This window comes from Capricornis sumatraensis, chromosome 1, assembly GCF_032405125.1.
Source record: "Capricornis sumatraensis isolate serow.1 chromosome 1, serow.2, whole genome shotgun sequence".
Lineage (NCBI taxonomy): Eukaryota > Metazoa > Chordata > Mammalia > Artiodactyla > Bovidae > Capricornis > Capricornis sumatraensis.
This window is the reverse complement of record NC_091069.1, coordinates 8,524,184-8,550,736: the sequence shown is the minus strand read 5'-3', so window position 1 is coordinate 8,550,736 and position 26,553 is coordinate 8,524,184. Positions and strand designations below refer to the sequence as shown.

Sequence of the window (26,553 nt, the reverse complement as noted above, 5' to 3'; positions counted from 1 at the left end):
TGCTTTGGAGAATAAGCTAAATGTTTGAAGCACACTTGCTAAAGACAGTTCTTAGCCTCTGACTCCTTCTAGGCCTGTGAGTGATCTGGGTTTGAAGAGTAGCAAAGCGCTGTTGCCTGTGACTTTCCGTGGCCAGGTAGACTTGGGTGTGGTATGGCATTACAGAAACTGTGGCTTACAAAAATGTTGTTTGGGGGTTTGAGAGCATCCCACAGATGTGCTTAGAACTGGAAGGATATCACAACTGCTCTTCACATCTGTTTTTGGAGCTTAGGGGGCTAGTTTATGTGGACTGGGCATTGTCACAGAATTTTACTCACTCATCTTAAAGCAGTGATTCTGAAACACTAGGCCCTTTGGGAATTTGAGGTCAAAACTACCTTCATAATAATGCTAAAATGTTATCTGCCTCTTTGCTCTTATTCTCTTGCAAACACACAGTGTTTTCCAAATGCTATATAATTCATAAACTGCAGAAGCAGCTAGGAGAACCCAGCTGTCTTCTATGAAAACAGACATTGAGGAGTGTTGCAAAAATGTACTACAATGCCAGTATCCTCAGTAAAATTGTTTTATTGTGGAAAATACATATAGCATTTTAATGGCATGCAACTATGTTACCATAGAATGGGTTTGTTATTGTAATTGAATTAATACATATTTTAAAAACTTCGCAGTTTAACTTCTGATATAGCAAATGACAATAGCTATTTATGCATATACACAAACACTCTTTGGGGTCCTCGATTTTTAAGAACGTAAAGGGTTCCTGAGACCAGAAAGTCTGAGAACCAGTGAATCGAGGACACAGGAAGAGAACTGTGCTTATGGTGGATTGATTAGGGCCCAGTAGACAGATTGGTTGACTTGCATGACCCAGGAGAACAAGGTCCATGGAGGGAAGATGACCTCGTCTCATAGGCAGGGGTTGGAAGTCCTTGAAATTACATTCAATCTTTTCTCCTCCTTCCCTCCCTCCCTCCCTCCTGTCTTCCCTCCCTCCTTCCTTCCTTCCTTTTTTCCTCCTCTTTAGAGATCATGCATGATGTGATAAAGAAGGTGAAAAAGAAGGGAGAATGGAAGGTAAGTGGAAGAGCACAATGAATGACCTTGAAGGTGAGTTCATGGGGAAGAATACGAATGGGGTGGCATTGGGGAGAGGCACGCAGGGGAGAAATGAGGACCTTTGCTGCGTCCAGAGAATACAAAAAGCTGAACTGGCAAAAGGTAATCTGCTGTGCCTCCCATGTATATGATCCTGGTTAGGAAATCTCTGGGTCAGGAAGCTTATCTTTAGGATCACCTGGTGGGGCATTCTAGCAGTGGAACCCTTTAATTCAAACAGGATCTTACCTGGAACCCATTGATGAAAGCAGAAGGTGGAATTATTCTCCGTGCTATGGGAGACAAGAGGGGACCCTTCTTGCCCCTCCAGTGGTCCTAAAGCCTCTCATGGAGCCCATGCAATAGTCTGAAAAGCCCTCAAAAGCCTTCCTGTCTGTCTGTAGCTACACAAGACAAACCAAGTCAGCTTGTTTGTTCATTTAACATTGAGAGCAATGCTGGAAACTGTTGTGTACCTGAAACAAATATTTAAGTCAGTCTAACTGATTATGACCTCAGTCCTGGAAGTGGATGATACAAGTCAGAATCATGCTGTCGTCCATCCAGGAAGTCAGAGTTTGAAGGACCCTCTGATCGTCTGGGACTAGGCATTGGAGGGACCAGGAGGGAACACTCGAACCTCTGCGTGTGTTGTCGAAGGGCTTCTGCTAACTATTCTTGCCCCCAAGTTTTTCTGCAGTCTGGAGCCTCAGGTTCATTGGGCCTTGCAACAGCCTGGCACCAGGAAGCTTTTAAAGTCTCACCCTTACCTCATAAACCTGAGATCACAGTTTAAGTAGAGCGTCCATCTTCACACCCGGGGTGGGGGGCCAGCAGGTGGGAGCCCTTCCTGCCTGCCTTTCTCTCTCACCCTTCCCGTCAGTAATGGACTTGTGGACATGAGAGTTTTAAACTAGCCTGGGGAAGCTGCCTCATGAAATGAAACCTGATTGGTCCTCGTGCTACAGCAAAATGCTTTGAGGCCCACATTTTTCTAGCTCCTGTTGCCTGGGTTTATATCTTTGAAGAAGGAGAAGAGAAATAACCTTATTTTAGCTTCCTCTCCCCACTGTGGGTCAGATGGAGATGGGAAAGGTTTGCTGAAGAACTGCAGGTATGATGCTTTTCAGCCAGGATGGCATGTTCTTGTCCTTCTCTTCTAGACTGAGGTAGAGTTTACTCCTGGGCAACACATGTGCTCGTTCATGCTGATGATGTCTGCAGCAAAGTCCTCGCCTTCCATCCCGTCAGTGTGGCACTAGGGTTCATTCTCCCTTAAAGGGAAAGTTTATGCACTGAAAAAATATGGATTGCCCTGAGTGTGGGTGCTGTGTAGGAAATTTCTTTTTCTTTTGCGTTTTTATGAGTAATTATTTTCTTTGTCATCAAAAAAACTTCAATTTTTTTTAAGTTTAAAAAATCAAGTCATGTTAGTGAGAGCAGACTCTCCTAGAAGCCTAGGTTTGGTAGGGAAATAAAGGCTAGCGTGTATCTTGGCAAACTTCTGGCCCCTAGGAAACCTCGATTACTCAGAAGTCCGTGTTTCTGGGCTCTTCCTGAAGTCTGACGTGGTCAGCGGAGGCGAGCGTCGCAGCAGGTGCCCCCCAGCTTGTGAACTGTTTCCTTTGCTTCCAGGTGCTGGTGGTAGACCAGCTGAGCATGAGGATGCTCTCCTCCTGCTGTAAGATGACGGACATCATGACCGAGGGGATAACAAGTGAGTGTGGCGGGGTGTTCTTTCTCCTCCCTGTTCGTTATTGTCGTGCTTGACTTTAGACCCCAGGCTTTCTTGTTCATCACCAAATCCCTAGGTTCCAATCCAATGTTTGGTGCCCATTAGGTATCTGTGAAAGGATGCCAAAAGGAAGGCTCAGTTAAGAAAAAAGGCAGGCCAGCCAATGGGAAAAAAGTGGCACCTAACAAAGGAAGAAATCCAACTGGCCAGTAAATACATGAAAACTTGCTCACCCTCATTAGTGGTCAGGGGAATGCAATTAAAACCAGAGTGGGATACTGCTCTGTGCTCAGATTGGAGCGTTTACACTACGAGAATGCCAAGTGATAGGATATAGGAGAAAGGGAACTCTGATATGATGAGTTGGTACAGCTACTTTCAGAAACCTTGGAGGTGTCTAGGAGAGTTCAGGCATGCAGGCCCTGTAAGCCAGCATGTCTGCGGTTAGATGTGTGTTCTAGACAACTCAGGCATGTGTGCCCAGGAGGCTCACAGATTATTGCTCATAGTAGCCCCACAGTGGGAACAACCAAAAGGTCCATCAGCAGTAGAATGGTACAATAACTTGTGGGACAGTCACACAACAGAATATTACATAGCAAAGAAAATGAATGAATATTAACTACTCGCTCATTCTAAAATGTGAATAAATCTGATAAACAATGTTGAGCAAAAGAAACAAGATACGAAAGAGTCCTTAACAATGTGCTTTAATTTACATAATATCCTAAAACAGGCAGAGCTAAGCCATACTGCTTTGAAATATAGGGATAAGTGAGTCAAACAACCGTAAGGGAAGTGCTCACCATTCGTGTCGCCGTGGTGGTTCTATTTTTGGGGAAAGGGGAGGTGTGGATGATGAGGGAAGGGGGAAGGGGGGCACTTCTGCAGAGCTGATGTGTTCTGCTTCCTGATGGGGTGGTGCTTGTGCAATTACGTGTATATTTATGTTTAATTCACCCTTTGGAGTGTGTGTTAGAATTTCACAATAGTAGGTTTTTGAAATAAGATAAATCCCCTGCTCAAGGTCCCCGGGCAGCACCATACCTGAGACTAGGACACAGCCCTCCTGGCTTCTGTCCCAAGCTCTTTTTCACATTTGTGAACAGCTCAAGTCTTACCTGGGGGCTCCTTTCAGGAGAGATCATGTATTTTAATCTGTGAAACAGCACTGATAGAAAAGCAATCTATTTTGAGGTATTATTTCAAACCAGGAAGTTAACCTTTTTTGTTTTACTCCTAAAAAACGTTGAGTGAAACATATCTCTTACAATGCAGCTCCCATCGATATATATATATATATATAAAACAATATGTGAGCTACAAACCACACTTGGGATGTGACTCCTTTATTTTTAAAAACACATTTCTACCAAAAAAAAAAGTAAAAAATAAAGAAAACACAAAAATAAACACACATTTCCAAATCTAGTTTATCTGTCACCAAAAGCCATAGTCCTGTAAATGGGAGTATGGAATTTTTGGTGTGACTTTTGTCATTCAGTGATCCAAGACCTGGCTTGCCCCTGTTTTGAGCTTGCAAAGTTATTTTCTTCATTGAACTTCTAAAACTTTTTTTTTTCTTTATCAAAGGAAAAAATGCAAATATAGGAAAAAAGCCAAATGTAGCTTGTGAGCTTCTAGCAAGGAAGAAAGCACCGCCCTGCCCTCCCTCCTCCTCCACTATCCCCCAGGGTGCATCACCCCAGAGGCAGCCTCTCTGCTCTTTCTTCCGGTCATCTTTTTGATATTTCTAAATAAATGCTTATACGATCATCTCTGGATTCATCATGCTAGACATTATCCTGTGGTAGATGAGGGTTCACCTCTCCCCTCCTACACACAGACTCTTCCCTATCACAGAAGTTTTGGTTTTTTTTTTAAATGTCCTTACTTGGCAAAATTTTAAATTTTGCTGTTGACCACCCCCCTAAAATATTTGGGGGAGGTATTACTGGCATATGAAATTCAAAAATCTATGAGCCTTGTTGTACAGCAGAAACAAACACACATTTTAAAGTAATTTTCTTCCAATTAAAAATTTTTTTAAAAATCTATAACCCCTGATAACACAGATGGTTGAGAAATTTTGGTATTTAATTTGAATATTATTCAGGGTAAAAAGTCTTTGTAAGTGTTACAGGGATACTTCTAAAGGGATGCTTTTATTTGCTGACATCACCTTCATAGGAAGAAGAGCACCATTAGATTTCCTGCTGGCTCTGTACCAGAGGACAGTGTAGCATAGAGGATGCGTCCTAGGCTTTATCAGGTGACTAGTGAGATGATGCCTTTCCCAGAAGGTTGTCTTTCCCCTCACTGACATTCTGTAAAAGAAACCAGCAAATCAGACACCCATGGTTTGCTTCAAGCAGAATTTGCTGTTTAGTTTTTGAACTATTGAGAGGAACCGTCTTAATCCAGAGAGTATGTTTGGAATGTCTTCATCTGATAGACAGAGGAAAATGATAAAACAATCCAATTGTTGAAAAACAAACCCAACATGGAAATTCTAAAGGATCTTGGATTATCCAGGACAGATGAGGAAAAAAGAAAAAAACCTGAAGGAAGAGGCAAAAGTCTGTTCTTGACAGAATGAGATAGCAGTTTCCGTTTTCAATCAGAGCAGATCGGGGAATTCCTTGAACTGAAATGGGAAGTGGGAGGGATTTCATGTGATGAGGTTTTGGGTTTTCTACCACCTTGAGCATGGCGAGACACAGAAATGTGGTCACTGGGGAAGGGGCGTCGAGTCTCCTCCTCACTCTGCCGATTTTTGTCGCGCCAGCCGGAAGGTGGCCTCTCTATGGCTTCTAGTTTCATGATCACCAGTTCTGTTCTCTTATTCACCGTGGGCTGCTGTTTTGTTGTCTAGTTGTGGAAGACATCAACAAGCGCAGAGAGCCGCTCCCCAGCCTGGAGGCTGTGTATCTCATCACTCCCTCTGAGAAGGTAAACCCTCCTGGAAGAGCTGATGTCAAACACGTGCTGGCTTGGTATCTGTGTGGCACCGTATCTGACATTTCTGGGTTAAGCAGGCATTTAACACATTGCTCTGTTTAAGCGTGCAATCCACAAGCAGGGAAGGAGGGGGCTGGTGAATAATGAAGAGTGCATTAGGCTTGCTGCAGAAAGCCAGGCCAGGCCAATGTCATTTACTCCTTTCTAGGTAGGAGATCACGTTATCTAGTGATCCACCTCCAGAACTTGGGTATTTCACACTGTCAGATTTCTTTTCTCCTTTCTTTCTTTCTTTTTTTTGTGGGGCTGCACCCTCATGGCTTGCAGGATTTTAGTTCCCTAATCTGGGCCCCCTGTGCTTGAAGCACTGAGTCCTAACCACTGGACCGCCAGGAAGTTCCCAGATTTATTTGATCAATATCCAGTAGAGTTTAGATTTACTTGTCTTACCATTTTGGGTGGTTGGTTCAAATCAGCATCTAAACAATGCCCACCTCCTTGCTCTTGGTTGCTAGCTGTCTTAGGTGTCTTGATCTATGTAAATTCCCCACAGTTTTCATTTCATTAAAAAAAAAAAAAAAACTGCCTTATGTGTGAGTTTCTGGAGATGCAGCTCAATTGCCAGGACTCCATCACAATGAGTCTCCTAGCAGATTTCTGAGCACTTTGCTCTTTTGTGGATCAGTTCTTAGGAACCCAAGTTATGGTGGCTGCAGAGAACGGCTGCTGTCATTCTGGAATGAACTAGAGAGGCTTTTGTTAGTGCAAACTCTGAAATAATCCTCACGTCCTCAGAACTCAGTTATGGCCTAATATGAGTTAGAATTATAATCAGAAATCCCTTGCTGTCTTATGCATGTAGCTCGAAACCAGCGTGGATTTGACCCTGTTCAGATGTGGGTCCCATTTGCTCCTAGAATCAGATTCAGTTCCCTTTTTTCCCTCTTCACAGTCCGTCCACTCTCTCATCAGTGACTTTAAGGACCCGCCGACTGCCAAGTACCGGGCTGCACACGTCTTCTTCACTGACTGTGAGTATGGCTGTCACCTGCCACCCCGGCTTTTTAGGCTAGCATTCCTGCACAGCCAGACTGACCCCAAACCAAGTCAGGCCAATAGTGAAGAAATGAATTGTTCCCACATTTGTCCTGATCTTTCATTTTCTCTTCAAAAGACAAATTGTGTAAGAGAGAAAAACAAACGCCTACAAATACAAAACCTAGGTCATGCAGTCCTTCCTGATTAAAAAAAAAAAAAAAGCCCCTCTTGTAAGGGCTAGCGTGTTTAACGCCAAGAATTTCCCAGTGCCAGCCTTGGTGCTCCCAGGATAGCCTTCCAGACATCACTATAAACTGCGCTGCATTTCCACCTACTTTGCAACTGTTGAAACAAAGACAGTCTGACCTGGTGGTGTTGTATTAGAATTTATCATTGTCCTAGGATCCATTTTCTTGCTTTTTGAAGGTTTTGTGCATGGAACCTAGCGCAGGAGCATCTTGGTGAGTCTTTGTTAACAGCAAAGAGAGATGAATAGGGCTGGATAGCTTGAGTGTGTGAAAATAACAGTTCACCCCATGTTCTCTGGTGAAAACCCCACAAAACTCACCATTGAGAAAATGGGAAAAGGGTCTTGGCAAAGAACAGTTTTATATGCTCTGAAGATGGGTGGCAAAGAAGGCAGGTAGCTGGCATTAGTAATAATAAAACAGTAACACATTTCTAGGGACCTGAAGCTGTTTGTTTGGCCCGGGAGGGTCATGAGAAATTGTGGTTCCCCCACCAAGTGGGTCTCCTGTGCAGCTGAGTTCCTTAGAAGGCCTGCGGAAGTGTCTGCATCACATTGCCCAATGATTTTATTTTCTTATTTTATTTTTCATAAATATCTCAGGTGTGGGGTGTTCGTTTATGTTACAGACCTTTTCCTGATCCCTTCTTGACCTCTCCTGGTTCATTTTCTCCTCTCCTTAATATCAGAAAGTGGTTTTTTAAATCAGCTCTCAATATCTCAGCCTTTATTGCCAATTGTTTCTTTGTTCTACGTGGAGGGCCTCCTAGGTGGTTTTGCATTCCTTTTATATCCTAGAGGCAGTAGGTTGTAGGATGGGATGAACTTCCTATTTGCCTTTTAAAAATCCTAATAATAAAGAATTCACCAGACGTGTGCAAACGTTGAAATGAACCAGCAAGTGGACAGGAAACCCTACCATCTTTGTCATCCTGGCAGCTTGTCCAGATGCCCTGTTTAACGAGCTGGTAAAATCTCGAGCAGCCAAAGTCATCAAGACTCTGACGGAAATCAACATTGCGTTTCTCCCATATGAATCCCAGGTGAGCCTGCGCGGAGACGGGCAGAGAAAGCCTGCGTCCTGGTTATTCTCTCAGGAACTCCAGCCAGGTCGGAGAGGGTGGGGCAGGGGTGCAGTAAAGAGAGTGGGGGAAGGAATTACTCAATGATGTCTTGTGAGTGGATGTTTATGTAATGGAAACAGTCGTCCTTAGAGGGTCTGCCCAAAGTGCCTCACTCTTACTCTCCAGTTATTTCTGACTTTTTGCAGCCATCATGTCCTTCTTGGTGTTCATTTCATCCTCGCTCAGTGTTCACGCCTATTGGCTGACTCTTTGAATAAGTAAAAAGTAGCCAATCCAGAAAGAGCTGGGAGGAGAGGAGGGGAACGGATCAGACAACACCCATCTGCTGCAAAGGAGGCTGTTTTTATGTAGAGATAACCTCAGTTGTCACGTGTCGAGGAACAGATGGTAGCCTTCGTCATGAGCCATTAACGCTTCACGTGCCGAAACTGCTCCCCTTGGGGAAAAAAAAAAGTCGTTAAACCAGTAAAAGTGAAGCTGATTGTGAGAGAATGTACAAAATTTATGCCATAGTATTTCAAGATTTGTTAAAATGCCTCCTCCTCGTCAAGAAGCAAAAAAAATAGCACAACTTCTGTGCATTTTGTGGAGGTAAGAGATGGTTGTGGCATATCCGGGCTTTATGGATCAGCTTCTAATAATAGATGCCAGAGAGTGACGAATTCTTAGGTAAGAAGACATGGAAAAAATAGAGTGTGAGTGTTTTCAAAAGACAGTCTCTTTCCCTTCTCACTTGGCCTAAAGCCTATTCTCACCCAAGGGCAGGAATTATTTTTTCCTCTCCATGAGCCGTGTCACCACCTGGATTGAACAAAATCCAACTTGAGCATATTCAACCATATTGTATTTCATCTATTTTTGTTTTTTTATGTTTGGTTTATTGTATGTCATATGTGCACGTATTTTTTTGTTTACTTGCTATGTTGTGCCCTACTCTTAATGACCCCGTGGACTGTAGCCCACCAGGCTCCTCTGTCCATGGAATTTCCCAGACAAAAATACTGGAGTGGGTAGCCATACCCTTCTCCACCATATGTTTTTGAAAAGTGATAAATTTTTTTTTTTAAACCTCAGGTTTTCAAGATGAGGGTAGTTCACATCAAGAGATTCTTCTGAGAGAATACTGATGGCTGGTAGCCTGCTGGTTTAAGAGGAAATTTTAAACCTCCAAAACCTTCCAAAAAGGATAAAAGAGAAAAATACTAAGAACATACTTTGAGGATAGGAAATTATTAAATCCATACAAAGCTCCTTTGTTTGCCACAGTCACAGCACAATTTCTAGCTTGTCCCTCTTTTATTTAAACTTAAATGAATGGCCTGTGTGGTCTGACAAGACCCCTCCCCTGCTCTCTCTGGGGCTCCTCATCAGTCATCAGACACAGGCATGCCTGCCTCAGGGCCTTGGCTTGACCAGCCCCTCCTCAGGGAGCCCCCCTGGGAAGAAACTGCACCTCCTTCAAGCCCTCACTCAAATGTCCCCTCCTCAAGGAGGCCTCCTGTCCTCCCTGTCCAGCCCTCGGGCATTCTTTCTCTGCTTCTTCTATTCTCATACACTTACCCGTTTCCCACATACCATAAAATTTACTCTTCATCTTTTTCATTGTTTATTCATCCGCTTTTTCCTGCAAGACTGCATGCTCCTGGAGGACAGTAATGGTTTGGCCACTGGCAGTTCCCAGTGCACAAGGCCTGGCACCCAGCAGATGCCCAGCTGTATTTGTAGAATAAATGAAAACTTGTTTTGTAGCCTCACTATGAGGCTTGGCGGAAATATATATATATATTTGTTATTGTTGGTCAGTCGCTGCGTCATATCCAACTCTGCGACCCCATGGACTGCAGCACGCCAGGCTCCTCTGTCGTGTATATACATTTATATATTTCCCCTTTCTCAGGTGTATTCCTTGGACTCTGCTGACTCTTTCCAAAGCTTCTACAGTCCCCACAAGGCTCAGATGAAGAATCCGATCCTGGAGCGCCTGGCAGAGCAGATCGCAACTCTGTGTGCCACCCTGAAGGAGTACCCAGCTGTGCGGTACCGGGGGTAAGGCTGCACCCCAGGCTGCCTTCGGTGACCCCACCCCCCCAAGCAAGGAACTTGTCCCCAAGCGAGGAACTTCCTCTGGCCTTCCCATTTTCTGGCAGTTGTCTCCAGAGGGTCAAGATCTGAGCATCTCACATTGATGATTATTTTCCAATGTTTTTGTTATTTTCTAAATTTTTAATGTGAACTATACTAATAGATGCAGAAAAGGGCATGGAATACATATATTCAGTTATATCATATAACCAAGCACAACCCCCCACGTAACTGTAACCCAGATTTCCTTCAGTTTTTTATCTCTTTCTAACCTTAAAAAGGGGCTTCCCTGGTGGCTCAGATGGTAAAGAATCTGTCTGAAAACAAATACACTCTTTGAAAAAGGCATTTCAGGGTAAGATAAAATACAAGGAGAATAATTCTCCAAAGGACACAGTCCTCAGATTGATCGAGTCATTCACTCATCATTTACCTGCTAGGTTGAGGGGCTTAACCTGAAGACACAGCCTCTGCCCTTAGAAGCCCCTGACCCAAGCGGGCAGGTAAGATGTGTACTGGCATAATGTACAGCCGAGCTGTACATGCCTGCAACATAGGCCTGCGGGACCAGTGCCTTGGGGCAGTGCAGGCCACGGGCCTGGGCATCCAGACAGGAGCAAGCCCAGCTTCGGAGCAGAGGCGGCATCTGAGCCAAGGACAGGTCGGGATTTCAGTAGACTGATGAGGAGCTGGGGGCATTTTGTGTGGACGGTTGGGATGAGCAGAAGCATGACCCTGGAAAATAAAGGGGAAGTTTGAGAAGGGCTGGTAGTCTCACCCTGCATCCGTGCAAGCAGCGGGGCAAGGGGAAACCATTTCTGGAGGCCTTGGGTGCCACGTTTGGGGTCATGCCCTTCAGTGGTTATCACTGGGCAGCCTATGAGGGAGTGAACACAGTGGTGTGGGAGTGCAGGGGTCACAGTCAAGCAAGGAGAAGCGACCAGAAGGGGGGCGCTGCCAGAGGAGCAGAGGGCCTGATCGGGAAGTGCCAAGGCGCCTCATCACCTCTTTGTCCCTGGGGATGGGCACCCGTAGGACAGCCCTCCTCCCACCAGGGTCCTCACTGACAGACACCCGGCAGAAGTTAAGAAATGAGGGCTGGGAGCTCACTTGTTGAGAGGATGGGACTGGGGGTGGAGCTGCTTCTGCACTAAGGGTGGCCAGGTGGTGGGCAGCAGCTACATGATAAACGCCACCAAGAGGAACTTAGGAGGCGCTGGAGGCTCAGCCAAGAGGGAGGGTCCAGAGGTTCTCAACTTGTATCTTTCTAGCTCTGCCAGCGGAAATGTCACTTCCAACAAAACAAAACAGGGTCCAAGGGAATTTGAACTGAGGGAAGTGAAGATCAAGTAGGTCAGACTGAGATAGCCTGATGGTGGGGAAAGGATACATGGTTAGGACCCTCTGCTGAAGTGTGGCTGTTTTATCTGGAGCTTCTTGGAAAGACCCCCTCTGTTTCCACTTGGATGTGTTTTTTTTTTTTTTTTTTTTAAAGAAACTAGAAAATCATTTACATTCCAGGCACTGAGCTAAGTATTTTGTTTTTTCCTTTTTAACCGTACATGTAATCTGAGTTATATTCTCAAGTAAAAGAATAATACCGATGAAGCTCATCTCTCCCTTGACCCTCCCGTACTGTCCTGCCTTCCTCCCTGAGGGCAGACAGTGCCATCCGTTGGGACAGGGTGGCTCACCCTCCGTCCCTCCTCCCTTGTCAGGGAATACAAGGACAATGCTTTGCTGGCTCAGCTAATCCAGGACAAGCTCGACGCCTACAAAGCTGATGACCCGACGATGGGGGAGGTAAGTCTGACCTGGCCCGCGTGGTTCTCTTGCCGAGGGACCACAGTGTCTGTGGGGCAGCCTGGGCACAGCTGGCTTCCTTTGCTCCCTGGGTGTGCATGAGTGCCCCTGTTTGTGCATTCTGAGCTCCAGTGAAGCAAATGCCCAAGCCCTCGGGCAGGTGGTACAGGTTCTATTCAGTGGAGCCGAGCTCCGGTGTTAGCACTGAAAGCCCTGTGTCGTGGGAATCCCCTCAGTGGAATGGAGTTGAAACCAGAAAAATGATGTTGCTACATCTCCGGACCTTACTCAGAGTTCACTAGTTTTTACGTGTGCTTGTGTGTGTGTGTGTGTGTGCAGTTCTGTGAAATTTTATCACATGCATCACAGAACTAGCCTATCACTATCGTGACTTACACACTGATAGCCCCAGGTTCTGGGAACCCGCTCTGTCCCAGGCTGGCTGGGTTGGGTGATGGGTCCCCCTTCTGATAGCCGAACCCGGTCGGTGCTCTCCTTTGTAAACTCACTTTGCACCCTGCGTTTTGGATCTGCGTCAGAGGACCCTATTCCTGGGAAACAGACACACTGGATTTTCACATGGTGTGTGCTGGCCTCCTTGTCCAGCAGTAAGTGGACTGAGTGCTATCTGGGTCAGAGTTCACATCCTGCTGCCACGTTTCACGGGAGGGCTAGTCAGAGAAGTGGGAGTTGTATGGGGTGGCTCATGAAACCCACCCGGCTGTCCTTCCTTCCAGGGCCCAGACAAGGCACGCTCCCAGCTTCTGATCCTGGACCGTGGTTTTGACCCCAGTTCCCCTGTCCTGCATGAGCTGACTTTTCAGGCTATGAGTTACGACTTGCTGCCTATTGAAAATGACGTATACAAGTAAGTACACGTGACTGCAGCTTTGCAAATGAACCAGACACTTAAGGAAACAGATGTCGTTAATCCTAGGAAAAGCAGGCACATTCATACAGCCGTTTTTTTTTTTTTTAACTTGGTTTTGGCTGCATTGGGTCTTAGTTGTGGCTGGCAGGCTTTCGCGAGTTGTGGTGAATGGGCTTTCAGGCCTAGTTGCCTTGGGGCATGTGAAATGTTAGTACCCTGACCAGGGATCTAACCCACATCTCCTGCGCTGGAAGGCAGACCCTTAACCACTAGACCACCAGGGACGTCCCCATACAGTCTCACTAATAAGCCTGCATGCTTTTCTGTGAGTTCCCGAAGTGCAGCTGCACCATCAGCTAGAAACTTCGGCCTGTTTGGGGGGAGCAAGAACTTGAGATGTTCAGTTCACAGCTAATGTCACTTCAGTTCACAGCCGGTTTAAAGTGAATTCGCTCAGTTGTGTCCAACTCTTTGCGACCCCATAGACTGTAGCGTACCAGGCTCCTCTGTCCATGGGATTTTCCAGGCAGCAGTACTGGAGTGGATTACCATTTCCTTCTCCAGGGGATCTTCCCAACCCAGGGCTCGAACCCAGGTCTCCCACATTGTAGACAGACGCTTTACCATCTGAGCCACCAGGGAAGCTACCACACCCGGTTTGGATGTGTTAATATGTTGACTTGTGTAAGACTGTATCTTAACTCAGAGTTAAAACTTCTTAACTGCAGACCATGAAATATGATGATAAAATATACCAGTAGGAGTTACTTACCAAATTTTTTAAAATTCGTTTATTAATTAATTTATTTTTGGCCACACCATACGGCACGTAGGATCTTAGTTCCCCAACCAGGAATTGAACCCACATCCCTGGCATCAGAAGCACAGCATCTTAACCATTGGACTGCCAGGGAAGTCCCGTATTACTGAGTTTTATTTGTACTTTACTTCATTGTAAACAGTTTTCTTGGTAGCAATCATCAGAAACTCAGTCTCTAAAAACATATTTTTCTTTTTATGGGAACAGACTATATTGTTCTCATGTCATTGATTTTATAACCTCAGCCATAAAGATAGTGGTTTCAAAATGAAGATTCTAAAAATATGACTGAATCTCAGCTTTCCCCCTTTGGTATCTATAATTCTCTATTTCCCTTATATGTTCACGGTTGTACTTGTGACAGTTTGCTGAGGGCCTGTTGCAGGCAGCTGCCAAAGGCTATATCAATCCCACACATTAAGGATGGTGTCCCAGGCCTTTCCCAGGGAGGAACAAGTGTGATCCTCACCTTTCCTTTACAGGTACCTCCAAAACCACCTATAACCTGACTTCACACCTGAGCCAGGTGGCTCCAGTGGAGCACATATCAACTGACCCCGAGGGTTTTAAAACAGAACTTCAAGTCAGTTTACTCTGATCAGACGTTTAGGTCTCTTCCTGCCCTAGAAATTGGTAACCTTGGGAATTCCCTGGTGGTCCAGTGGTTAGGACTTAATGCCTCTCACTGATGAGGGCCTAGGTTCAACCCTGGTCAGGGAACTAAGATCCCACAAGATGTGTGGTGTGGCCAAAAAAAAAAAAGACAGGAAACCATTAGCTTCATTAGATGCAGCAGACAGTGACGCCTCAGATGATCAGAGTGCTTGCTGTTCAGTCATTCGTTACAGACCAGGGCACTGGGTGAACTGTGTGGGACGTCTCCTTCCAGGTACGAGACGAGCGGCATCGGGGAGGCGCGGGTGAAGGAGGTGCTCCTGGATGAGGATGACGACCTCTGGATAGCACTGCGCCACAAGCACATTGCGGAGGTGTCCCAGTAAGAGCCTGCCCTGCGCCTGTCCCGGGCCCCAGGGCTCCCCCCCGACACGGGGGATCGCGGGTGCTGGGTGCCAGTGTGCGTTCTCTGGGCACCTTGGGCAGAGCTCACCAGTGCAGGCAGGAGTCCCTTGCTTCTGCTAAGTCACCTACCTTCTAACCAGTGATGATGAATCCCTTCTGATATCCGAGCTCAGGCTATACCGATCTCATGAAGTTAGAAAACCCTTTCTGTGTTAGGGTTACTTTTAGGGTTTTTAGAAAGCATTTGTAGCTTTTCTCATTTCAAGATGCTTTATAAACACTAAACACTTGAAGCCAGTTTGTTCCATTGAAAGATCTACTACATACAGTTCAGAGTTTTTGTTTTTAAATGTAAAGCTGGTATGTCCCCTTCCTCCCTGTTGTCATACCTAAACTTCTCTCAGCAAGAGTCAATGCATATACTGATCTCTATACTGGAGGGAGAACCTTGCTCTGAAAATGTTTCAAAATGTTTCTAACTCTGGAAAGTTTTTAATAAGCTGTTAAACTGTAGATAACAAGTTTGCTTTTGCAGAAGGACACATTCTGCTACACTGAGTTGATAATATCCACAGGAAATTCACAAGGAACAGTGAGAAAATACTATAGCCTGGGATAGTTGTTTAGAAAAGTATTCTCCAAACCTTGGGGGATCATTCACCTTTAGAAAAATGTTACTTCACATTTCCAGTTATCTTTTTTATGCATTCAATATATGCTTTGTCATACTAATGTGTATATTTGATAGCATATACAAAAACATAAATTTGAAAAGGACGAAGTAAAATTATATATGTAGATGTCCTAACATTTTCTTTTCTGCTCACAAATTGTCTTGTACACCCAACTCTGGAGACCCCTGGTTTAGAGTATTAGGAAAATGGCATATCTCTCTCTCCTCTTAGAAAATCACTTTAAATCTATACCTTAGGGTAGGAAAAGTCACCACATACTCGGAAGGATGTTGCGTGACCGTTTTGGCATCAGAAACCAGTTTTGTGGAAAACAATTTTTCCACGGACTGCAGGGTCAGGAGATGGTTTCGGGATGATTCAAGTGCCTTACATTTACTGTGCGCTTTATTTCTATTATTACTACCTCAGCTCCTGCTCAGATCATCAGGCATTAGATCCCGGAGGTTGGGGACCCCGATATAGAGGCACTTGGTGCCGCATTGAAGCTTAGCTGCCTCCTTCTCTCTTCCAGGGAAGTCACCCGTTCTCTGAAGGATTTTTCTTCCAGCAAGAGAATGAATACTGGTGAGAAGGTAAACCCATATCCATACTCCAGTGCCCTTTGGGTTCATCCCTGATTTCTCTCTAGGGGCAAGGAGGACACCTCAGTATAGGACTGGTGAGTTGGGGGCTCGGAGGGGTTCCTGGTCCTTTCTTCATCTCTTACCATTTTGTCTTATTTTTGTATTCAAGATTGAGACCTGGAACCCGCATCTTTTAATATTTATAAAGAGCTTCTTTTTGTTACCCTGAGGATTAACAGTTACTGCTCTGGATCACAATACACATTGCCAGAAGAACTCGCTAAAACCTTTTTTAGCTTGTGGTAGCAGCAGAGTTCATATCCCAGTTCACCTGGGCCTCTCCTCCCAGCTGGTTATCAGAGGTGTTTATTCCTCTTGGAAACGCCGCTCTGGTTGTGCTGCTCCGTGGCCTAGGATCACTTAGTGATTTCCCGATCCCAGTAGAATCAAGCCCCACCGTGGACACGCCTTACCAGCACCCAGGCCATCAGGCCCCATGGACTCTCATCTCTGCCGCCCTCCTCCTTGCCACCCACCACGGCTGAAGCCATGCCTGAGTTCCTTCCCCAGCCTCGCCTTACGCGGTCCCTGCCCTTTGGCTCAGGCGTTGTCTTCTCTGACAATGGGAGGCGCCCCTGCTCTGTGCACCCACACTTGTGAGTCCCTCCAAAGTGCTAATCCACTCAGTTAGAATGACTCCTCTGCTATGCGTTAGCTCCATGAAAGCAAAAATTCTTTTCTGTTTGTTTTTGTCCTTGTATCTCCAGGACCTAAAAGTGCCTGGTATGTAGCAGTCATTCAATAATTTTTTACTGAGTACATGAATGGGATTAGGTCAGTCACCCAGTTAGAAAGTCAGCAGACCCCTTCCACCTGCCAGGGGGAGATTCCAGCCTTCTCTCACCTCACTGCTTCCAACCTGTCTGCACAACTCCGGCCTTTCTACAGAGATGAAATGTGAATTGATGCCACGACTGCTTGAGCCGAGTATGCAGAAAAGCAGTGTAGAGATGAAAAATTGCTCTCTCCTGGCAAGAACTGTTACTCTGAAGCTTAGTTACTTTATGGTCCAATAAATAAAACATAATTGCTAGACTTGGAGGTCAGTTCCCCACCCATAAGACAGTCACAGTATTTGGATCAGTAATTTTTTGAGCCAGAGACATGGAAATCTAAACACACATGATCTTGTGTTTAACAGATGCGTGGGGGGGCGGTTACAGAACATGTGCTCAGGAGTCGGTGCTGCTGCTGTCCTGTCCTGGGCCCATCCCCCGCCCACCCTCTTAGCTCAGGGCCATTGGAGTGAGACCACGTGCTTCCCTCTCCCCACAGACCACCATGCGGGACCTGTCCCAGATGCTGAAGAAGATGCCCCAGTACCAGAAGGAGCTCAGCAAGGTATGTCGTTACTGCTGTTCAGTCGCTCAGTCGCGCCAGACTCTTTGTGGCCAGAGAGCAAGGTGTGATGATCCAAAATGGTCCATTCGATTATGAATATAAACAGCTGCCAAGACTCCTCAAAGCCCCATGACACTCATGGATTGATGGAAATCCACAAGTTTTTAGTCATCTGCAATCTTTTAAATTTAATTGACTTATTTTTGACTTATTTTGGGCTTCCGTTGTGGCTCAGTTGGTAAAGCATCTGCCTACAGTGCGGGAGACCCGGGTTCGATCCCTGGGTCGGGAAGATCCTCTGGAGAAGGAAATGGCAACCCACTCCAGTACTCTTGCCTGGAAAATCCCATGGATGGAGGAGCCTGGTAGGCTACCGTCTATGGGGTCGCAAAGAGTCGGACACGACTGAGTGACTTCACTCACTCATTTTTGGCTGTGCTGGGTCTTTGTTGCTGTGCGGGCTGTTCTCTAGTTGCAGCGAGCGGGAGCGACTCTCTAGTTGCGGTGTGTCGACTTCTTGTTGTGGTGGCTTCTCTTGTTGCAGAGGACGGGCTCTAGGGTGTGTGGGCTTCAGTAGCTGCCGCACGCAGGCTCGGTAGTTGTGACTCACAGGCTTAGTTGCTCCCCGGCATGTGGAATCTTCCCGGACCACGGAGTGAACCTGAGTCTCCTACATTGGCAGGTGGATTCTTGACCACTGAGCCACCAGGGAAGCCCCTATCTTCAATTTTTATTCGAAAAAAAAAAAAAGAAAGTTGGGGATAGAGAGTTTATTTCCTAAGACTTTCTCCTCATCTTTTTCTCTCTGTATCCTTCCAATTCCTTACCCCATGGGCCTGCAAGATTGAGCTCAGAGGAGGTCACCGTGATCTGGGAGTCTCGCAGTGCTCTTCTGCCTGTGTGTTAGTCATTCACTGCCTGAGTGGTCACTAAATCCAGCCCTAAGGAGAGGGGTATTGAGCGCCACCTGCTGGAGGGAGGAATGTCCAAAGGATTTGTGGATAACATGTGAAACTGTCACACCACCCTGCCCCCTTAAAGGACTTCTTCCTCTTGACTCTTGTCGAAGGTGTTTCTGTCCCTCTGCCCAACACACAGTTCTCTACTTGAACGCATATTCCATCTCCTTTATGAGGCTGGGGACTCCTAGGCACCTAGCACCGTGTTCATACTCAGCAGCTACTCAGCAAATGCTGCATGAATCAGCGAGAGATTCCCTGACCACACACTCTCTATTTTGTCCTAGTATTCGACCCACCTGCACCTCGCCGAGGACTGCATGAAGCATTACCAAGGCACTGTGGATAAACTCTGCCGGGTGGAACAGGTAGGACCCTTTCCTTCTCCTTCTGCCAGGCTGGTTTACTTGCCCAGCTGAATGTCCTACCTTGAACATCCCGCAGAATCATAGGAATCAGAAATGGGAAAGCCTGCTAGATCCTGTTGTCTCAGCTCTCTGGAGCCAGTGCAGTTCCTCTCAATGGTAGGGACTAGAGTGGTCCGGAATGCCGTGCCGTTTGGGGTTTGCATGTCTGACTTTCCAGATGCTCCCTGGAAGAGCAGAAGAGACTCCTGCACTGACAGAGCTGGCTGGATGTTAACTCTTGAGTGTCCTATCCTCCTGCTGTGGCCGCACCAGCTTGGAGACCTAGAGGCCGAAAGGGGGCAGTGCAGCCGAAGGACAGAAATCCGCCCACGGCCTCCCTGATCACAGTTACGATCAGAGTTCTGTCCCTGTCACTGATTCATTTGATGTGCTTGTTTTTCTTTTCCTCTGTGAAGGGATATAACAAAACTGCCACATTTTCCAGGAGTGTCGTGTGGAATCGCTAATCCTGGCACTGCATTCCTCATGTGTGATAATTCTTATCCAGGGTCTGCGTCCAAGGGAAGGGGGGGAATCCCATGATGTGAAACCTCAGCCAAAGGGTCTCTTTTCACAGAAAAAACAACTCATGTTCTCAGTGTGAGGCTAAGATCTAAGTCCCCTGGTTTGATGTGACAGGCTGGGCTTAGGTTTCTGAGATGAGCCGTGATTCATGGACTCTCTCAGTAGTCCTGCTGAAATCCATCAGTTTCACAGGGATCTCTGCAAACACAAGGCATCCTCACCATCAGAACATGACTCTCCAGAAGACAGGTTATCCCTAGACCAGTACAAATGCAGCTGAGATTCACCCTGGGAAGTCTACATTTTTTCAGAAGTGCCCAGAGGTATTTGTTGAACTAGTCACATTCAATTTGACTTTGAGGGAGTATTAGGGTCAGTCGTGCTGAGCAAATGTCTGTTGAGGCTTCACTGAGGGCTGAAGGGGCCTCAGAGAGGGGGGACCCCGCCTTCCTCTGATCCAGACTGGGCAGAGATCCCCCAACTCGAGGTCATACTTGTTGCAGACTCCTGGGATTTTGAGAGAAAAAAGGCAACCTTCCAGCAACTTCTGTAAGAGCTACAGAGAAAGTTGCAGAACAAGACCAGATGGCTCTTGATGTGCGGAGACCTGTGTGCTGCTTTCTCAGGCCTGTTGAGAACAGATCTGCCTCTTGCCTGAGTCATGGGCGATGAGGGGGTGGCAGAGACTGTGCTTGCTCCACTCTTTATCTTCATCTGCTGTCAGCTCCCCCTTCCTTCATCTCCCTCAGTGAGATGTGCAGGTTTGGGAGCCCATGTTTTTTCTCCTCCCCCTAAAAGTGTTGGAAGATTAAAAACAGAGTTTTTAAAAAACCCAGAATAGTTTTTAAAAAAGCTCCCCCTTCTGTGCCAGGGGAAGCAGAGCAGGAGGAGTCTAGCCAGGCAGAGGCACCTCACAATACTGACGCTTTTCATCCCCTGAAGCCCCGAGGCCTCTGCAGGGCTATGTCCCTCCTGGAGACCTACCAGGATTGAGGCTTTCCCTGAGGAATCAGCTCAGACTCACTGGCACTCACCTGGAGGGAAGAGCCTGCCTTTCAACAACATGGCAAATCTGTGTGGTCTCTGGTTTTGGAAAGTGAAACCTTGGGCTTTCCTCAGCTCTTACCGATGCCGTGGAGACCCGTGCTGATTAACTGCAGCATGTGGGGGAGCTCAAGCACCTGTCGCTGACCTTCCCCAACCAAGCCACACATCCCAGGCATTCACGGACAGCCCGTTTTCTAATAATTACCATCTATCCAGACTGTTGCCATGGGGCCAACATGGTGTGTTTTCTGCAGGACCTGGCCATGGGCACAGATGCTGAAGGGGAGAAGATCAAGGACCCCATGAGAGCCATCGTCCCCATTCTGCTGGATGCGAATGTCAGCACTTACGACAAAATCCGCATCATCCTTCTCTACATCTTTTTGAAGAATGGTAGGAACGGTGGGATGTGACAGAGGAGACAGGCCCTTTCTTGGGGAAAATGAGCCAGCTGGGAGGGAGAGAACAAAGTGAAAAACAGCTTAAAAGACAAGGAAAAGGGTGTCTAATAGGAAGGTCCAAGGGGCTCTTTACAGCTGGAGAAATGGAGGCAGATCAGCTGCAGCTAGAGGCTGTGTATCCCCCAGTGATTCTGGAGTTAGTCAGAGGGGCCGGACAGTGAGAAGAGGGCTGGGTGAGGACAGCAGGGAGAGTCTGTCAGCTGTGTAGCCACTTTATTGGAGCATTTCCGCCAGAGACTTTTAACTTACCCCACATTTGTAATCTGTACCTTTATTTTTTTTTATTTGGCTGCACCGCGTCTTGCTGTGGGATGCGGGATTTTTAGTTCACCAAACAGGGATCAAACCCAGGCCCCCTGCACTGGGAGCCTGGAGTCTTCACCACTGGACCACCAGGGAAGCCCCCAATCTGTGCCCATAAATAAGTGATCTTTACCCACATGTAGTTGCCCGTAAGTGTCCACTATGCAAAAAGATGGACACGGATACTCTCTTGTCCAAGCTGACTGTGACATGGGCCCGGGATGGTGGGGACGGCTGAGAAGCAGGAGACGGATAGAAAGACAGATCAGGAGGGGCAGTTGCTGGTGGTCATAGCCCAGGACAGAGTGGCTAGAGTTGAACAGGAGTCCTGGCCCTGCCTTGTCTTACAGTAAAGTAGATACAGTGAGCGGATTAGTTCCCATTGATGCCAAGGAGGAGAGGGGGCGCCATCCCCCACCCCAGGCACTTGGCTCTGCTTTTGAGTGTGTGATGCACAGTGGCTGGTATGGTGATCGGGGTTTTGTTCTCACAGGCATCACCGAGGAAAACCTGAACAAACTGATCCAGCACGCTCAGATCCCGCCGGAGGACAGCGAGATCATCACGAACATGGCACACCTCGGGGTGCCCATCGTCACAGACGTGAGCGCCAGCCTCGTGTTGTGGGGGAAGCCCGGGGGAGGCAGCGGCTCTCATCTCTTCTCCCCTAACTTCCTTAACGCAGCTTATGATACACACACTCAACACTGAGAAAGAGAAAACATAAAATCAGAGGAAGGCAGGTGTAGAGGTATAAACAGAATCAAGGTGTAGTGCCAGGAAGCCAGGCGGGCACATCAAAGAGGCACCGCATGGTCTCGAAGCTGAGCTGTGCCCGTGAACCAGCCCAAGACATACTAGCTCCATCCCGCATGTCTTGAGTCAGCCTGGCTCAGCTGTTGGGACATTTAGACTCGGCATCTTCTATGAGGTTGCTGTCAGGCCGTCTTGAGACCTTTGAGTCTGCTACTCTGGCAATGACTCGGGACCCAGTTGGAGCAGGTTTTAGGGGCCCAGGCAGTGAGCTCTAGAAGAGGCTGAGGTGGGAGGGCCCTCCCCACCAGGAACCTCACTTGTAGGAACCCTGCTTCCTGCAGGGAGTCAGTGCTGATAAAACCAGGCTGTAGACTGGCTCCTTCTGGAATCTTATTAGAGTCAGAAGCTTTGTTCCGGAGCCACCAGACCAGAGACCTGTAACTGGCAGTCATTTGGTGTTTTCAGACCCTTGTTCACAAAGGGGCCAAACGAGAATGGAGGTGATTCTCTCAGTGCACCCTGTGCTGCTGAAGCAAAATCAAAGGACAGGTCTCACCAGAGCAGGATTTTCTTCTGCTGCTGTTCAGTGGCCAAGTCGTGTCTGACTCTTTGCGACCCCATGGACTGCAGCGCACCAGGTCTCTCTGTCCATTGAGTCCATTGAGTCAGTGATGCGATCCAACCATCTCATCCTCTGTTGCCCCCTTTTCCTCCTGCCTTCAGTCTGTCCCAGCATCAGGGTCTTTTCCAGTGAGTCAGCTCTTCATATCAGATGGCTGAAGTATTAGAGTGCCAGCTTTAGCATCAGTCTTTCCAATGAGTATTCAGGGTTGATTTTCTCTAAGATTGACTGATTTGATCTCCTTGCTGTCCAAGGGACTCTCAAGAAAGAGTCTTTGCCAGCAATTGACAACAAACTATTTTTTTTAACTTCTTGCCTTTGTAAAAAACGGTTCTTATATGTTTGACCCACATTGGCTATTTTTTAAGGCTTTAAAGAACCAAGTTTGCTGCAGATTCTTGGGCTGCAGCCCACGGGCGTAGTCTGGGCTTTTCCAGGAAAACCTCTCCACGTGTTAGCCTTTTTCCAAGGCTGATTCCCCACAGGGAGCCCTGTGACCAGCGGGGCCATGTGGGCCCAGGTGCTGACTCAGAGCCGCCTCTCATGTGTTTGCCTTCAGTCCACCCTGCGTCGCAGGAGCAAGCCGGAGCGGAAGGAGCGTATCAGCGAGCAGACTTACCAGCTCTCACGATGGACCCCAATCATCAAAGACATCATGGAGGTCAGCACAGGCTGGGATGAGCATGCGAGGCCCGCAGAGCCCGGGGGCTTCAGCCTCCCCTGCCCTCAGGTGGCAGTGACACCCGGGACTTTGCGTCTGGACCTCGGAGGGTTTGTGCAGAGCGGCCCCAGGAGACAGTCAGCCAGATGCGGATTCCCCAGATCCGCGTGATTCAGCCCCAGAGTAGGGCCCCCTCAATGGTATCGCAGTGCCTGAAGGTCATATGAGTAGCGAGCTCCACGCCGAGGGCACAGCAGCAGGGAGGGCATTCAGAAAGTGACCCCAGGCCCCCCGCTGCTCCTGTCACGTCAGCCAGAGACCCTGGCAAGCACCTTTCTGTTCAGACTCATCCCCTGCCTGCACGTTCTCGCTCTGCGCCTCCTGAATCCTGCCTTTCTGCGAAGTCCCCATCCGGTCTCACTGTCCCTGCACACTGAATGCCATGTAGCTGAGTGCCCAGCACCAGAGGCCTCCCTGGCCTCCTGCAGTGGGGGTCAGAGCTGCTCTGTGCGTGTTGGCGTGCCGCTCGCTGGGTTGGGTCCTCGTTTTAGACCTTGGCCCTGCGTCCTCTCCTGCTGTGTCCTCTGGCACCGTGCCTTGTGCATAGCAGGTGTTTTGTGTCTGTGAAGGGAAGGTAGCCCAGGTGTCCCTCCCTCCCCTCCCCTCCCCCTTGTAGTTCAAGGTCAAGAAAACTGTGGAACCCTGCCCCACGGGAGCTCTGGAGTAGGGCCTGGAGATGGTCTGTCCAGCTGCTGCCCTTGGACAGGACTGAGCTCCCGAAAATGAAGAGACTTGCCCAGGATCCCTTTGTGAATTCATAGCAGTCCAGGTGTTCCCACTGAATTGTATGCGAAAATAGCTATATTTTAAATATATAGAGTGCGTCAGCTTCCTATTTTTAAATCCCACAAACGGAAAGGATGGGTGAACATGAGACATCTAGAAACCAGTGATATCTTTTTGCCTGGCAGAGTAGGCCAACCCCCCGTCTCATTCCCTCCTTTGCTCTCTGCTCCTTCCTCTCCCCGCCCAGTCCTCCAGAGAGGGGTGTGTGGGCGCCACACGGTAGCTGTTGGGAGTGGAGACTTCTCGGCAGCAGAGGGTGGGGAGCCGAACCCACCCACCAGACAATAGGCCCTTGGAAACCTGTGCGTAGTGGCCTCTAGATGGGTGCCAGGGTCAGGAGCCTACTGGAGGAATGGGACATTTATAACCTCACGTGGAATATAAAAGGGGGAAAAAAGAATAAACTGAAATAGAAGCAAGAAAAATTAAGTCAGGGTTTTAAAAAAATAACTTCTCAAAAGCAGACCTATAAACTCATCTCCTTGTATCCGCTGGTCCCAGGGCATCTGCTCCACACCCAGCAGGGCAGGAGTCACCCCCCAGCAGGCAGAGGAGCTCCGGTTCCCGCGAAGCTGGGCATGATTTTGGCTAAGTGACTGGTCCTTGGAATCGTCTTACCTTGGTTCCATCAGCTCTTTTCAAAGCCGTCTCTTCTTTCCAGGACACTATTGAAGACAAACTTGACACCAAGCACTACCCGTACATCTCCACCCGCTCCTCTGCCTCCTTCAGCACCACCGCCGTGAGGTGAGTGAGGATCTGAGTAAGGGCAGAGGGCCGAGCAGGACCTTGTCTGGCTGGATGGCCGCTACACGGCAATCCTGCCGTGATCCCGCGTGACCTGCGAGAACCCTCCCGCAGCTTCTCGTCACAGCCAGGGTGTAGGCCAAGTCCTTGCAGTGGCCCGGGAGGCCCTCCGCCTTGTGGCTTCCTGTTCCATCACGACTCACTCCTTACTCCTCTCTCATTCCTCCTCCACTTCAGCCACATCAGCCTCCTTGCCCTCCCCGGAACATGCCAGGCTCAATTCTGCCTCAGGAGCCTCTGCATTTGCTTTCCCCCGCTGCCTGAAATGATCTGTCCCCAGATGCTTCCACGTGGCTGCTATCTCCTCCAGGTTATAATCAGTATTACTTTCTCCCATCTTCCCTAGCCACCCCATTCAAAATGACAGTACACCGACCTTCCGAGCAGTATTATTCATAATAGCTCAAAAGTGGGAATGACCCTGCTGTCCATCAGCTGATGAATGGATAAACACCATGTGGTACATTCATACAATGGGGTATCATTCAGCCAAAGATAGGAATGAAATACTGATCCACGCTACAACATGGATGAACCTTGAAAATACTAAGTGAAAGAAGCCAGTCACTAAAGCCCACTTGTTCCATCATTCTGTTTATATGAGATGTCTAGAATGGGCAAGTCTCAAGAGAGAAGTAGATAAGTGGTTGCCGGGAACAGGGGTGAGGGTTGGGAGATAGGGGTTACTGCTGCTAGGTACAGGGTTTCTTGTGGGGCGGGTGATGAAATGGTCTAAAAATGGTCTAAAATTGATTGTGGTGATGGCTCACAATTCTGTGACTATACTGAACACCAGAGAATTCTACAACTTAAACAAGTGAATTGTATGATACATGAATTACCTGTCCATAAAGGTGTTACAGAAAATAATGGAAAATCACAGCCCCCGCCCCTTCCTGTCCATGTACCTGCTGATGCTCAGACATGTCTCAGGTTGCAGATGTGAGCATAAAGCAGCCCACGCTTCCATCTCCCAGTCCTCCAGCCCTCTGTTTCCTCGGCTGCCCAGGATGCCTCGTGTGTGTTTTTGAAAGCTCCTCCTCTCATTTACCACCTTGCTGTCTTCATCCAGAAGTCTTTCCTGCTGTGTTCTATGGGCCATGTGTCCACGGCCAGTCCCTGGGACTCTCACACTATGAACACAGGTCCCCTTGACTCTCTGTTGCCCTCTTCTCTGTGGCCCAGGTTCCCAGGTCAGACTTTCTAGAACATGCATCTCCATCCCTCTACGCATACTTTCCCTGCCTGTCTTCTCTCTTCACCCCTCTTCCGTCGGGACTCTCAGGCCTGCATGGCACATTCCCCCACCCCGATGCCAGTGGAGGCTAAATGTTTATTGCCAACACTGGAGTAGAATACAAAATCCCATGTGGTGTCACAGCCAGACTGTCGACTAAGGCAGACAAATGATCTCACAGGCAAAAAAAAATGACTGTGACCCTCAGGGCTGGTCCAGACGGGCTCCCAGGGCCTTTAAGATTTGGGAAGTAACTTCAGTGCTGTTGTAAGTCAGGAAGAAGGGTGAAGGTTCCACTGTCCAGAGGAGCCTTGCTCTCCTCGTTGTGTTTTTTGTTTTCCTCATTTTTCTTAACCTGGAAGCAGCCCATTTCTCACTGTTTCCGAGGACAAGGTGAAGGCCCATTGAAAGCCAGGGCAGAGGAGGAGGCACTGGGGAACTGTCTGGCCGCTGAGATGCTGGTCTTTCAGGAGGCAGCTCGGCACCACCTCCTCCAG

At 47.8% G+C, this 26,553-nt stretch overlaps 1 protein-coding gene across 2 annotated transcripts in view; it reads left to right on the top strand.

Moving 5' to 3' along the window:
• The window catches only part of STXBP1 (syntaxin binding protein 1), a 69,146-nt gene that overhangs the window by 32,141 nt on the left and 10,452 nt on the right, over positions 1 to 26,553 (top strand). For both annotated transcript variants that reach the window (XM_068979473.1, XM_068979467.1), the window contains exons 2-17: positions 1,034 to 1,083; positions 2,740 to 2,821; positions 5,715 to 5,791; positions 6,753 to 6,831; positions 8,025 to 8,128; positions 10,068 to 10,216; positions 11,971 to 12,055; positions 12,793 to 12,923; positions 14,636 to 14,743; positions 15,973 to 16,033; positions 17,360 to 17,425; positions 18,672 to 18,752; positions 20,618 to 20,756; positions 21,621 to 21,730; positions 23,065 to 23,166; positions 24,674 to 24,759. In XM_068979473.1, coding sequence (XP_068835574.1) covers positions 1,034 to 1,083; positions 2,740 to 2,821; positions 5,715 to 5,791; positions 6,753 to 6,831; positions 8,025 to 8,128; positions 10,068 to 10,216; positions 11,971 to 12,055; positions 12,793 to 12,923; positions 14,636 to 14,743; positions 15,973 to 16,033; positions 17,360 to 17,425; positions 18,672 to 18,752; positions 20,618 to 20,756; positions 21,621 to 21,730; positions 23,065 to 23,166; positions 24,674 to 24,759 — 1,510 coding nt within the window. The remainder of the gene's footprint in view (positions 1 to 1,033; positions 1,084 to 2,739; positions 2,822 to 5,714; positions 5,792 to 6,752; positions 6,832 to 8,024; positions 8,129 to 10,067; positions 10,217 to 11,970; positions 12,056 to 12,792; positions 12,924 to 14,635; positions 14,744 to 15,972; positions 16,034 to 17,359; positions 17,426 to 18,671; positions 18,753 to 20,617; positions 20,757 to 21,620; positions 21,731 to 23,064; positions 23,167 to 24,673; positions 24,760 to 26,553) is intronic.